The 15,063-nt window shown below is 41.6% G+C and overlaps 1 protein-coding gene across 5 annotated transcripts in view; it reads left to right on the plus strand.

Annotated features, from left to right (window-relative positions):
* Nucleotides 1-15,063, plus strand: part of AMPH (amphiphysin) — a 185,798-nt gene that overhangs the window by 86,828 nt on the left and 83,907 nt on the right. For all 5 annotated transcript variants that reach the window (XM_045003580.1, XM_045003582.1, XM_045003579.1 and 2 more), the window contains exons 3-4: nt 2,490-2,544; nt 11,914-12,008. In XM_045003580.1, the coding sequence (XP_044859515.1) occupies nt 2,490-2,544; nt 11,914-12,008 (150 nt within the window). The remainder of the gene's footprint in view (nt 1-2,489; nt 2,545-11,913; nt 12,009-15,063) is intronic.

Genomic DNA, 15,063 nt, shown 5'->3' on the forward strand with positions numbered 1-15,063 from the left:
CCTTTTGCTATTGATGTTAATGAAAGTTGGAACTGGCTGTGTCTCATAGAATATTTGCTGGTGGAGTTCTGTGTTGCTTAGATACGTCAGTGACTTGAGCCCTAAAATAGCATAGATTGAGAGAGCTGCACCTTTTAAGTTCTGACTGTTCATACAGAAGAATAATGCTAACAGTCGATACGATCAAATATGCCCTTTTTTCATATGTCTGTATGTCTAGTGGTCACTGGCAACTCATGACATTTACTGACTGGCCATAAAATATTACATAGTTTTTGTGATATTACCCTAAAATAGTATGTGGAATTGGAAACTATTTCCTGAATAACTTGTGTCACTACCGCATCTTTTGTTGTGTGCTTGTTATTCTACAACTGTGGTAGTATATCATATACAATTCTGTCATTTACCTCTGAACAGTACATAGACATTGTACTTAAAATGGGACCTGGATAGCTCAGAGGATTGGTAACAGGCTTTGGAACCTTCCAGTTTTTTGTCACTGAGTCAAATCCATCAAGTTAATGAATGACCGAAAGTCTTTACAATCTAACAGTCTGTTTGCGATACAAGACGGGGGATTTAATCTAGTTCATAGTAGAAGTGTGTCTACATCCAAAATCCCACCATTACAATTGGACTAGAACCCATTTTAAACGTCTCAGCAAATAAACCATGAATGGGAACTGAATTCTCCTCTCACCAGACAGGTTGGTGGTGGGGTGAAATCAGAGGGAGCGCACAGCTCCTCTTTCTCTGCTAAAAGCAGAGGAGAAACTCCCCTCCTCTCCCTGGGTCAGGTAAGTAGAGTGGCCCATAGCTCCTACTCCTCCTTGATACTGTGATGACAACTTCCCCACCAGTTTCAGTCTACAGACAGCATGGAAAATTGTGCTTTTGCAACCACCCATAGTGCCCAATTCTGCAGAAAACAAACAACTTTAATCTACATAGCTCGCACTCCAACAGTACATTCATTTCAAAAGTACCTTTTTCAGTGAGGATAATTTGTATTAAACCATTTAAATTGTGTATTTATCTAATCTGACAAAATCACAAGAGATACTTATCCCAGCCATTTATGCGCCCCTTACCTGAGCACGTTAGGCACCTAAGGGCAGATCCTCAATGGGTGTGAAGTGTCATAGCTCCACTGATTTTTTAGTGTACACCAGCTGAGATCCACCCCCGCCCCCCCAGAATGTTCAGATAGCTCCCAAAAGTGGCGCCTAACTTTCATATTAAAAACATGATTAAAGCTCAGAACACACAACTGATGCTTCAGTTAGGCAGAGCTCGGACATACATGAGAAAATATGACAGCAAGCTAATATTCTTAAACAATATCTTCAAAAGAACTATTTAAAGGATATTGGGCAGTAATATACATCTAAGGTGTACCTAATTCTGCAGAATATGAAAAGTATCCTAAAGAACAGCTTTTGGGATCTAAAGTATGCTTAAGGGCACTAAAATATGACCAGATTTTCTTTTTTGTAAATACTCCTCTGAAGTGTGAAGCATGAACTGTGTTACAATCACAGCTAAAGTACACCAATCAGTATTCTTACATATGATCTTTGGGATTCTCAAAGGATATTGATAATAGATAAAGAAAGATCCCCTTGATGTACTTGCAAAGGAAACAGTTAAGATTTCAGAGCAGACTGTAGGATTTTATTGCCGAAGTATTTTTCTTAGGAGTACTTTATCCTTTTGGAACAATATTAAGTTTCCAGTAACATTTCAGTGGTTATTTAGTGCCATTATGGCAGCAATTTTCTGAAAAATTGCTAATAGTACAATAAGGATTGAGAAGACCTTTAGAAATAATGTAAAGGGTAAAATGACTTTATTTTTTACAATAGCCAGTAAAAAACTTCTAAATTATTTTTGAAATCCCTTTGCCAAACTATTATGAGATTTACAATTGGGGCCAGATCTTCAACTATATAAATTGGCGTAGTTCCATTGACTTCAATAGCGGGTAGAGTCTGGATTTCAATTAATTACATGTTCATCATTGTTAGGGAAAAGATAGGATATCATACATGTCGACCAGACTTTGGCTATGAAATACATGACCCTCTTGCTAATTGGAATTCTTCTCTGTGTGGAGGGCCAGCACAAGGACTGTTCCCCCAACTAAAATCTCAAATGATAGTTTAAGTGGTTCATAAGATTTATACGAGCCAACATCTGTGTGTGTGTATCTGTGTTTGTAGATGTACACACATGCACAAAGAGGGTGTATGTAATGTTTAGAATGAGTCATAATGTGGCATGATCTGATGGATATTTTCTGAAATTGGTTTTTATTGCTAATTAAGCTTTAGAGGCACTTTCAGTTATTTTAAATAACTGTTATATGGATGTATTTTAAAGCACATGAGACACTGGTGGAAAATGCCCATTCTGGAGGTATGTGGATTTTCCTCAGCTACATTCTAGATATACAACCTCTATTTTCATGTCTTTCTTTTTTTCAGGCGGAAGGTTCCAGGCTCCAGAGAGAGCTACGCGGATATTTAGCTGCCATCAAAGGTAACTTTTTATGAAGCTTAATATTTGTATTTATTTTTTAACAGTTTTTGTAAAAAGATGCCCAAACAAATTGGCTGTTTTGAAATAATTTTAAATACACAATGGGGAATCAGAGTATAGATGGCAGGAGAGAGATCACTTGATCATTGCCTGTTAGATTCACTCCCTCTGGGGCACCTGGCATTGGCCACTGTTGGTAGACAGATACTGGGCTAGATGGACCTTTGGTCTGACCTGGTACGGCCTTTCTTATGTTCTTATGTGTGGCTTGCCCAACAGAAAAGGTCAAGTGAGAGAGATCATTTTTCTCATCATGGTGCCTCATTTCTGATTTGGTATCTTGCATTGGCACTGTGATCTAAGCTCTGAATTTCAAAATGTGTGGCCCCTCTTTACATGCATGAAGCCTTGCACACACATTTTTTATGCTATTCCTTATGCAGATAAGTGATATATTTCATGTGCACAAACTCCCATTTGAGCATGCAGAACAAGCAGAAACCAGAGCTTGCATTCTGTTGTTCACTTCACAACTGATAGTGTCCAGAAAATATTATGCCCCAATAGAGGCCACTGGTGATCATGCTACCAGTTGTGAATGCTGCACTTGATCTCTTCAGCCATAATGCCTGAAGACATTTCTGCTCAGGCAGTGGATCACTTCCTCTCACTCCTGGTCAGTCTGACTCAGGCTCTAAGTCTTTGCATTGAGGTTTATCACACCTTTCTGACTGTTGAGTCCATAATATATTACCTTTCATCTACCAAAGAAAAATAATTTCTTCTTTTGGGATCAAACCTGGACCTGAGTTGTTTTCTATGCTCTCCACAGAAGTTCACTGCACATCAGCCAAACATCAGGGATAAAGCAGAGTTGTTTAAATCCTAGTGGACATGTAAATCCAACCCATTGAACACAGTTACTCCCTGCAGATAGGTTTTTCATTTGTAATTGCCTCTTCTATAAAACCTTTGAAGGTATTTGGGGTCTGATTCTCTGGGGATAGCAAAAGGAGGAGGCCATTAGAGAGATGATAATGTTTTCCTGATTCTTTATCCGGCCCCATCCCCAAGATGCTTTAACATGGACCAGCTAGCAACAGTGCTCAAAGGATTTCTTGTTGCAGTTACTGCAAGTCATAACAAAGTTTCAGAGGACATGGATATTCTAGGAAATTCTTGTTGATGAGAATCACAATACGGGAGTAAAAAGAATGGCTCAAGTTGTTGTTTACCATTTATTGTTTGTCTAATTGTGCAAGGCATTGTTCAAAAAAGTCATATAACAGGCATGTGACATTCCTTGGTATCTAGATCAGAACAAACTATTTTACAGTTGAAAGGAATATGAATTCCTTTTTTTTGGGGGGGGCACTGCCTGGTGCTAGTATTGTGTCATCATTACTCAGACCCCTAGCATTACCAGCCATATATTTAGTGAAAGAAATTATGATGTGGCTGCTTGTTAGCCAGATCATTTTTCCTCAATGTAGGCTGATTATTTTCACGGTGCTTTGATGTCTGTGCTGGTGACAACAATCCTCCTCTTCATCTCTATTTATTTTTTAATGTTTTGCCCCTTAACAGCCTTTATTTACTTCATTATTTAATGAAGACTACCCTTTGCACCGAATTTACTTTAACTTTATGTGAAAGTTCTTGATTCGCTTTATCAGTAATGCTGGTCTGTTTGAATGTTTCTCGTAATGTTGCTTGTCGTCTAAATTTGAAAATCTCTTGAACTCAGTTTATTACTAATATGATGAATGAAATGAGTTTGGTGGATCATTACCTTCCCAGTGATAATCTCAAGAAAAGTAACATAATCACAACTAGCAGCAAATGGCATCCTTGTTGGGAATCATATTTAGCACAAAATGATCTATTTTGCCAAGGCAGACATATAGCAGCTCTTGTTAAAAATGTCACACAAGGGGCAGTGATATTGAATATGTAATGAGGAATTGCTGTAAATGTACTATGCTAAGATTATGCAAACAATAAAACATATTATTTCATGAAGGTAACAACATCCCATATTTACACTGTACTAAATTGTGCCTGGGTTCTGCATGGCCACACAGGCAATAAAGGGGAATAATCCCTTTTCCCCTGGTGTGGCCATATAGCACTTACGTGGAGCTTGTTCTGGGTGTGGGTGGGGAACAGGGACTGCTCACCCAAAAGTGAGCAACTGAGCACAAGGTGTAGTCAGTCAGGAGTAATCCCATCCCTTCATCTCCCTCCTCCTCCCCCCCACCCAATGCAGTATTCTCCCCCATCCGCAGAGAACAGGGAGTGCCAGAGGAATTGTACTTCAGAGACACACCTGTGCCCTGGTACTTCTCCGAGGGCTGTAGTGCTCTGTGTTGCCCTATGCTTGTAGCTGTGCCGAAAGATTTAGATGAGCTCCTAGAAAAAGCAGCAGAAGATTGTCCAGTCACATCAGTGATGAGGAAACTGCTGAACATTCTTCAACCTAATGTCAAAATTTGCATTAGTTGAAACTGCAACATTCCAGCCCACACAAGTAAGAGTTGAGAGTGTTCACTGCAAAGCAAATAATAGATTCTTGAACTGGTCAGTGCCTTCACTGTAAAATGATAATATTATCTTGTAACGCTGACATTTGAGGCATATATGGAAATTCTGCTACTTTATCACAATTGCACTTACTGAATAGTACAACAACTGTTCTTGAATTGTTAGACAGGCCCTGCCTTGAAGAGCTTCATTTTGTGTATTTTACTGTGCTGACACATTGTTGGAGTTCAACAAATAAATAATAATAACAACAAACAATTATGCTATCTTTTAGTATAGGGACTTATACACAGGAGATGAGTCAGCACTTTCTAACCATATTAACAGAGAGAATGTATACAGTGACTTGGTATATTTTTGGCTGTCTTTTTGTTCTGTGCTTGCACAGTGCCTAGCACAGTGGGATTTTGGTCCATGACTGAGGTTCCTAGGTACTATAGTAATAGCAATAAATAATTAATAATTAGTCATATTTAGACGTGTTTCTACAGTCCAGAAATACTGTTAGTTGATGTGGTAGGCAGAAACAGAAATTTGAAATTCTGAGCAGAATTTCAGAGCCTGCATCAATTGCTGCTCTTTAATTATGGATATATTTTTGATGAGACGGCTGATACCCTTATCAGAACAGATTACACTGGTAGCTATTTTCAAAGATATAAGTACAGCAGAACAGCATCTGAGTCTGAGGAGGTGGACAAACTGAAACATTTAAGCTCTAATTAAAAGGATTTTCTCTCTTATTTGGCAGAAAGCTGCCATGGTATGAACTTAATTTTACTCCATAACATTAGAATCATAGGATTCTAGAAGTTAAATGTGGAAAAGCTGTAGCAGATCATTGCATGCTTCAAACAATATGTAGTCAAATGACCCTTCTTTGACCATTTTTTGTTCATTCATTTTAATGTAAAGAAAAAGATCATTTCTGAATTTTAATAATGCACATTCCTAAAAGAAAAGAGTTTCTACAGCATTCATGCTCCTCCCTGGGCTCTGTGGTGCTTCCTAAATCTCTTGGCTTTAGCCTATCCAGGCCCTTCTTATCCCTCTATGGCTCTTGCTCTTTTCTGGTGACCATTGGAAGGAATAAGGTAATTGTGTTAAATAAGTGTAGAATATTTGATTTTATGAGATGCTAATAAGAGAATGCTACACCTCATCTGCATTTCTGTATCATTGTGGCTACATTTCACTGCATCTATTCAACCTGTGTTAGTACTGTCATAGAGTAGAGGATTAAGGGAGTGGATAAAATTTCCCTGATTACTATAGTTTTCATCTGATGGCTGGGGTCCTTCCTTCCCTCAAACCTCTCTAGTATCACGTGCCTTCAGGGCTCTCTGGGATTTTTATCTCTGAGCTCTTCAAAAGCCAGAGAGAGTTGTAGTTGGCTCTAATCAATGTTGTGTTTAATGGTCCTGAATTTTAAATAAATCCTAAATCAACCTCCCTTTTTGCACCCCTAAGTTATTTGCAAGGTACACAAAGGCATGTAGATGTTTACCTGCAGTTATTTGTGGATGCAAAGTGATGGGGTCAAGCCCTGTCTTTCTTTGATCATTTGATATGACGTGGAAATCATAGCTGGTCTTCAGAAGAGCTGTAGGAAAGCTCTCACATTCTGTGGCTGACATATGAGCTCCTATTATACATCGACATAAATTACTTCAAGTTAGTCATTTCATTTCTTAGAGTTTGTCTTTTGGATAAGATTTACTAAAGAACCCTGTTAATTCCTCTGAGAACCTCACTTGGAAAAGACCCCTCCCCACTCGAGTAATAAAATACTAGGAGCCAGGACAGATTGCTCAGCTCAAGCCACAGGTACAGAAATTTCTCATAGATTGAGCAGGGCTCTCCATTTGGAACACAAGGAGGTCAGCCCCAGAATGTGTAGATCACAAGGGAGCAACTGGAGTTCAGGGCCCAACACATAGCAACCCTTTTCCTCTGAACCCTATCCATGGCTCTCTGCTGGCTTTGGGCTCCCTGGCAGCCTGATTTCATGGATGCTGTGCCATTATGATACCCTGCTGCCTCTGGAAACACCCATCCATGGGAGCATCACATCTTGGAAGGTCTCCGCTTCTTCATGCTTTATAATGTTTAAAGCAAATTACTCCTAGAGTAGGTAGGGGCAGACTTGTTCCCTCCAATGCCTGCCCTGCTGCCTTCAGGCTTGTCCTTCTGCATGTGTGGATCCCTAATCTTGCTAAGAGCCCTTGCAAGATCCAGGGAAGGTGGCTCTTCTGCATGGAAAGAGGGAGTATATTTCAACCATGCGAGGCTCTCAGGGGAAAGATATAACCCTCAATAGCTGGATTATTTTACTAAGTAACTCAATTATTTAATCATTTCTAGTGATTAAATAGTAAGTGATCCAATTACCAAGAACAAGCAATACCAATTCAAACAATTGATATTAAATATGAATTGCGAACCGCTCATCATTGGTACAAATTATTTTACCATTCCTCAGAACTTAAATAGCTTTTTAAAAGTAATTTATCTTTCTCAGTGACAGCAGTTGAGAGAGAGCGAGAGAGACAGCTCATAGCCTAGGAATGTCACTAATCCTCTTAATTTCAGTATTGAATAACACACAAGAATTATCTGTATATGACAAATATTGAATGTGAATACAAATCAATAATCCCTAGACATTGTGAGTTCATGCTAAGACAGTTGTGTGCACATACAAATGGGAAGCCACATGCTGAAAGCATGGCTGTAGATCATTTTACATATATACATACACACATGAAGAATATAGCAATAAATATAGCATAAAAACTATAGTCAGGAGGCAAGAATCATAGTCACAAGGCCAAATTTAGCACTGTGGTGCAACTAGGTATAATTCCCATTATCTTAGGCTACATCTGAAGTTGGTCTATGGGGTCTACAGCAATATGGGGAAAGAACAGATTATTGGGCATTGATGAAATATTATATTTGCACTTTTCTGGTGTATTTTTGATAAAGCATTAAGGCCAAGCATGATAAAGAGTCCTTTACATTTTTTTAAAACAGAAATATAACTAGGATCTGCAACATTTAAATAATATTTGTCCTTTCTGCTACTGCATTAGTGGAAAAAAATGACTTGCTTGGAAAAAATATGAGAATGTCTGGTCAGTTTTGCAGTTGTGTGTGTATTAATCCACGATACTCGTAGGTTATGTTCTCACTTATTTATCTATTTAGTCATTTTAATAATTGATGCCCTGCATAATATCTACATGTTCAGGATTGGTTGGTTTGTTTTCATTTTGTTTTGTTTTTTCAAGTTTTACAAATAATGAATGTTGAATTTTGTTATTGGTGTTGTTGTTTGCTATTTCCTCTTGTGCATCTATTTATACATATATTGTTTTATGTGCTTTTTATTGTTTTTATATAAAATATAATGTTTAAAATAAAGTATTTGTCAATAGAGATGCTCTTATACCCAGCACTGATTTTTGTTTGTACAGTATCATGTCTGTGGCTGAGTTGAATGTAAACAGCAGCTAAATATAAAGATCAGGGCTTTGTTGGTGTGTGTACTGCAGGAACATATTTTGTGGGTGTAGTACGCAGTGTGCTCAAGGGCACAAGAGCAGAAGAATGATGTTTCAGAGTGGATCAAAGTGTGAGTAAGGATGTGTGACCCTCCCTGACATGTGCATTTTTATTGAGTGAATGGTCAGAACACAGTATTCCTAAAAGCAATGATGCTGCTTTGTTTCTTTTTTTTATTGGCTGAATTAATTTGAGCCGGTAGAAAGAGGATTTGACAAAGAGCTCTACAAAAATATTTGAAAATCCTCTTCATTTTGTCTGGTAGATTCTAAATCACGTTTTAAAAAAATCAGCAATACCTTTAAGGTCCAGTGATGCATCATTCCTAGCAAGGATCGGGTAGCCATATCTAGAGAGGAGAGTGAATTCCAGCAGAGGGAGGGAAATCCTCCTTAAGCCGTTACCATCAGTTTGAACACTCTGGGCTAGATTGTGGCATTAAATAACAGTCCTGCACTGGGAGTGGTGCACCAAGCCCAGTCGGAGCATTGTGAAGCATTGTACACAGTGTCTCCTATTGCTCTGGGTGCAGTGAACGTGCCACTCTGCATTCAGCCAGCTCCACCGGCCTGCCACGGGGGTGGGATGAGGCTTGGCCCTGCTCTCTCTCCTTCCTTACTCTCCTACCCTCTTCCACACAAACCTCTGTTAGCATTCAGAGCCCTGAGGCGCTCCAGCATTCCTTGGTCCCAGCCTGCTCATACAGTGGCAAGACACCCATGGATTTAATGGTGCAAGATTGAATGCAAAAGCTCCCATTGTGCTTGACCCTTGTGCCCCTCCTTCCTGTAAGCTTCCATGCAGAGGCCAGAAAAGAAAAATCTTTTTTATATTTTTTTTCTTTTCTACATAGAAAATCATTTTTGTAAACAGAAAAGTACTTTGTCATTTTACTTTTAATGTCCCATGTGTTTTTCAAATGGTGGGCAATGAGTGGGAGGGTCACTGAGCAGATCACAAAATACCTTCCTTGGAGTATTCTAACAGGAGTTTCAGGCTATTCCAGATTTAGGGGGTAACGTCTGTATTTCTTTCCAGGGAAAATCGAAATTTCACTGCTATTCTGATATTCAGTCAATTAAGGGTTAATTCTAAAGCTCACACTAGAGCTATTTCCAAGGCAGAGCAGATGTTCTGTAGCAAACAAAGATTCTGGCTGGCAATTTTTTTGTAATTAAAAAGCTGGATTTTTTTCAAGCATTCTGTTTTGTTGTCGTTGGAATTCAGCTCATTTCAGCAGGTTTTATGTAAAAGTTTAAATAAAGTTTGTGTGTAATTATAATGTTGGCCTGACCCTTAAGGTTATCTCAGGAAGGGTCAGTTCACTTCTGCAGATAGAGCCAGGATTTCATCCACCATTAAAATCAACAGCAACACTCCCATCTACTTCAGTCAGACCAGCTGATCTGGGTTTGATTCTCCTCTCACAGGTTTAGACTGATGTTACCTGTGCTCACTTCAGTGAAGGTTACTTCTTACTTACATCAATGTAAGTGAGAAGAAATCAGACATTTTGTATATTACAGAGTGATTAAAATGTACAAAAGACACTAGCTAGTCTACTATCTTCTCACCAGTAATGACCAATGGTCAAAGGAGGGTATAAGAATCTCATTGTTACAACCTGGCACAGTACCCCTCTGTATGACCACCAGTCTGTTGCGAGTGGACTCCTTCACTGAGTCCCATGTGCTTTCAAGCCAACTGGGTTTAGACAGAATTATAGTCACTTTTTCTAGCTTTGGGTTTGTTATGCTCCAGGCTCAGACCCTTTGTGTGATCCCTTCCTGGGGACTCGGGACTGCAATGCCGCTACCCTAAACCCTGAAACCTGTGCCTCAGTCCTCCCAAGCTCCCAACTACCAGTCATGTACACAAGTTCCCACAGAGCTCTGCTGAGGCTGTGGTCTTTCTGAGCTACTTGTTTAACCCCCTCAGGGACAATGTGGCAAGAAAGCAAGGAACACAGGTTTAGCAAAGGAATTTCTTAACCATAGTCACTTTACTCTTGAAAGCACTCAAGACTTACAGATTTTTAAAATGACAAAAGGTCTTGGGATGCCACCTTCCCCAGTCTGATCTCACCCCTTATGCGAGTCGGTGTTTCAGGCTGGGTAGAGTCTCTCCTGCACATCCTGCTTAGGTGTTACAGTGGCTGGCCTCTTGCACAGAGCAGCATGCTCTCTTGAACAGTGTCTCTGCCTGCTTGCCATGTGCTCCCCTGGCATGCTTCAGCCCCATCCCCCATTCATGCTAGCACCACCTGCATAGAAAAACGTTGTTCCATGGGGGTGAGCCAGGAGCTGAGAGCATTCAAAGTTGATAGCTACAGATTGCCATTTTGTTGGCTTCTCAGTGACAGTCCTTCAGCAAGTTTTCAAGTGATTTTCCTGGGCAGAGCCACTAACTGAATGGGCAAAGCTTCTATCTGAATGTAATTCAATACGCTGCCTTGGGACAGTTTAGACACATGTTCAGCACATAATACAAAATGGAGTTCATAATTTTGTACAAAGATACCCTACTCTGTCACACTCATAATAGACCATAAAGGACATTTCTTGTTAATTCCAGGTAGTTAGTGGCTGGTTTATGCCCTGAACATGAACATTTATTTTTTGTTTAAACTCATTATATATACGGCCCTACCAATTTCATGGCCATGAAAAACAAGTCACAGACCATGAAATAAGCCATTCCCCATGAAATCTGATCTCCCCTGTGCTGCTGGGAACACCCCAGCTGAGGGCTCCTAGCTGCGAGTCCCAGCCACTCTCAGCCGGAAGATCACCTTCGGGTGCCTCCACATGCTGCAGGAAGCTCTGGGGCTGGGCAGCAGCCCCGGAGGTTCTTGCAGCCAGAGGAGGCTTGCGGAGGTGGCTCCCATCTCCCCCTTGCTGCTGGGAGAGCCCCAGCTGAGGGCTCCTAACTGTGAGTCCTGGCCAGGCTAGGAGGGATAGGACTTGTCCTTCCCATGACTGGCCACTCTCAGGTGGGGAGAGATCAGCCCCACCTCTGGGTACCTTTTGGGTTGGGACCCTCACGGTTACAACACCATGAAATTTTAGATGTTAACATCTGAAAATGTGAAATAGATGAATTAAAAAACCCTCTGGCCATGAAATTGATCAAAGTGGACCATGAATTTGGTAGGGTCCTATTTATAGAGAAGGGGAAAAAGGTGGAAGTAAATAAAGATTCGACCCACTATTCCCTGTGTTGCTTAGAATAATATATTGTTTTTCTACAAAATCCTAGGCATGCAAGAGGCCTCTAAGAAGCTTACAGAGTCTCTTCATGAAGTATATGAGCCCGAATGGTATGGCCGGGAAGATGTGAAAATGGTTGGAGAGGTAAGAGGTGTGAATGTGAAGAAACATGGTTGAGAATAGATTCGTCTGAACCAAAGAATGGAAATACTAACTTTAAGTCACTGAGTTCCTCATTTACTATACTAATGTATTGGTGCAGAATGTAATTGTAGGGCTCCTAGAGAGCATCTCATAGTAATCAGAAAACACTCCGTGAACCATATTTACATCTTAATGCAGCGATAGTGAAAAGTGTGTTTTAAAATAATTATTTTTATTTTTAAAATAAAAACTTGGTTGACATTCTAAACCATTATGCATAATGGCTTTATTCTTGTCTGTCTAACACTCGTTTAAAACCCAGGTAATTCTATTAGCTTCATTAATCTGGAGTTACTCCAGATTTACCTCAGTGTACTGGAAGTGAGAGCAGACTGAGGCTCAATAACAGTTATTTGACCAGCTACTGCGAGGCATCTTATATGCATGTTTATAAGATTTTGAATGTTCATGATCATCCCGTAGTATTTCATAATAATGGTAGGACTAATTATAAGAGAAAGAATACCTGATTGTGTACTGACTTTTCTATAGCCAGAATCTGTTCTTGTTTACAGTGGTGCAAGTCTGGAGTATCTCCACTGAGGAGTTACTCCGGATTTACAACATTGTGAAAGTAGAATATGACCCTTTTATCTTTGGACCAGGCTTTGTGGTGATGGTGGTTTTACTGAATTTCTTTTGTTAGGGTGTAATAAATATTAGAGGCCAAATTAGGAAGCAAGTGTAAGCAAGTTTAAATCCCACAGAAGTCTATGGGCAAATTTACTGATGACAAGAGGGTGTAAGTTGGTCAGAAAACTGATGTAAATTATAATCTAACTTAATTTGTACTAATCTGGTATTAAGTGTGGGAGCTGTACAGGGGCGGCTCCAGGCCCCAGCACGCCAAGCGTGTGCTTGGGGCGGCAAGCCGTGGGGGGCGCTCTGCCGGCGCCGCGAGGGCGGCAGGCAGGCTGCCTTCTGCGGCTTGCCTGCGGAGGGTCCGCTGGTCCCGCGGCTTCGGTGGACCTCCCGCCGAAGCCGCGGGACCAGCGGACCCTCTGCAGGCAAACCACTGGAGGCAGCCTGCCTGCCATGCTTGGGGCGGCAAAATCCCTAGAGCCGCCCCTGGAGCTGTAGCAGGAAAAACAAATACAAACTCTCCTGTTAATTGCTTTTCCTGCTATTCTCCCACCTTGCTCCCTGCCAATGGAATATGTTACATTTGTGTAAACACACACAATGCCAAATCAGTGTAAATTATACTAATTCACTGCTTATACCCACTTAAATTTATTGTCTGAACAACTTACATCTGACATAGAGCTTATATGACCATTTACATCATTGCTAATTTTGGACTTGGGGACAGAATCTTATCTCATAAACACTATTATAAATCCAAAGTATTACCACTGATTCCAGAAGAGTTACTCTGGATTCACCAATGTGATGGATCTGCTAAGCAGGGGACTACAACTCATATCAGTCCCCCATCCCACTGCATTTCCATTTCCCCTGGCCAGGTTAGGGAAAGATCCTGAACCAAGAGCTGTCTGGGCTCTGCTGGGAGGCAGTAGCCACATGGCAAGAAGGGAGCTGCAGAGAAGCTGAATTCAGAGCAGATTCCTCAAGAACTGTATACAGAAATGCATGTGGAACAGGTTGTGGCTGCTAATATTACAGCCAGGTGCAGGTTAGTGTGGTATGCATAGGAGAACAGCAGCAGCTGGGCAGGAAGCCAGTGCAGAAGTGTGGCAAACTGGGAATGTTCTTAATGTTTTCTCTGAATACTGTGTTGGTGCCTCAGTGTCCCCTATGCAGTTCTTAAGTATCTAGGTGGTAGAATAAGGGCGTGTGACTGCTACAGAGCAATGGGCCGTGCACCTAAATGCCTGGCACTCTGTCTCCTAGCAACTGATGGCCTGGGCCCCTTCTCTGCAAAGGTGCCAACTGAAGGTGTTGGAGACAAAGAGGTCAGGTGACCTCCTGGCCCGGGAAAGGAACTGAGCAGAGGAGGAGGGGCTGGAGGGGTTTTCAGTCTGGAGCTGGCTAGGGACGAGGAGAGGAGTGAAGTGCAGATGTGGGGGTCTGGCTCACTGCCCCCCAGAATGGATCTGGCCGAGGGGTCCGATTCACTGTACCTACAAGCTCTGTTTTAGACCGTGTTCCTGTCATCTAATAAACCTCTGTTTTACTGGCTGGCTGAGAGTCACGTCTGACTGCAAAGTGGGGGTGCAGGATCCTGTGGCTTCCCCAGGACCCCGCTGGGGCGGGCTCGCTGTGGGAAGCACACGGAGGGGCAGAGGATGCTAAATGCTCCAAGGAGAGACCCAGGAGGTGAAGACATGTGAGGTTCTTGCCCTGAAAAAGTCTGTTCCAAGGGAGAGGAGGCTCCCCAAAGTCCTGACTGGCTTTGTGGGGAGCAGTTCCAGAGCATTGCCCAGGGACTCCGTGACAAGAAGGGTCTCAATGAGGGACACTGACTGAGATTAGTCTGCAAGCTCCTGCTTGCTTGAATGGAAACTGAACTGAGATGGCACCTCAGGTACTAGGAATGGAGAGCCCAGTCTCTCAGTTAGACTGCCCCAGGGACCTGAATAAGAACCATTATTGCTCACTTTGAACTGTGACTGTTTAAGCCTCTACAACTAGGGTATTTGCAACCATTTCCTTGCCTGCCAGCCCTGTAAAATACCTGTTCACTTAGCCATGGGTCTGAGTGGTTATTGAAATCCACGAGGGCTAGCACCTACAAGGCCTAGGTGCTGAAGCACCCGCAGTGCTTGCCTCTGCATCTTGGTGCACCTGGCATGCCACTGGAACCTTAGGGACTTGGTGTAGGCCAGTCCTGAGAAACCCTAGTAATTTACACTGGTGTTAGCGATGGGATTCCAAATGGCAAATTTGGCTGGCAGGGTGTAATGGGCAGGAGCCAGAGGTACGAGGGCTACTTGGTGGGTAGAAATGAACAACCCTGATGAACTTCCCCTGTAAAAGCAGCAAAGAGTCCTGTGGCACCTTATAGACTAACAGATGTATTGGAGCACGAGCT

Source organism: Mauremys mutica, chromosome 2 (genome assembly GCF_020497125.1).
Source record: "Mauremys mutica isolate MM-2020 ecotype Southern chromosome 2, ASM2049712v1, whole genome shotgun sequence".
In the NCBI taxonomy this organism is placed as follows: domain Eukaryota; kingdom Metazoa; phylum Chordata; order Testudines; family Geoemydidae; genus Mauremys; species Mauremys mutica.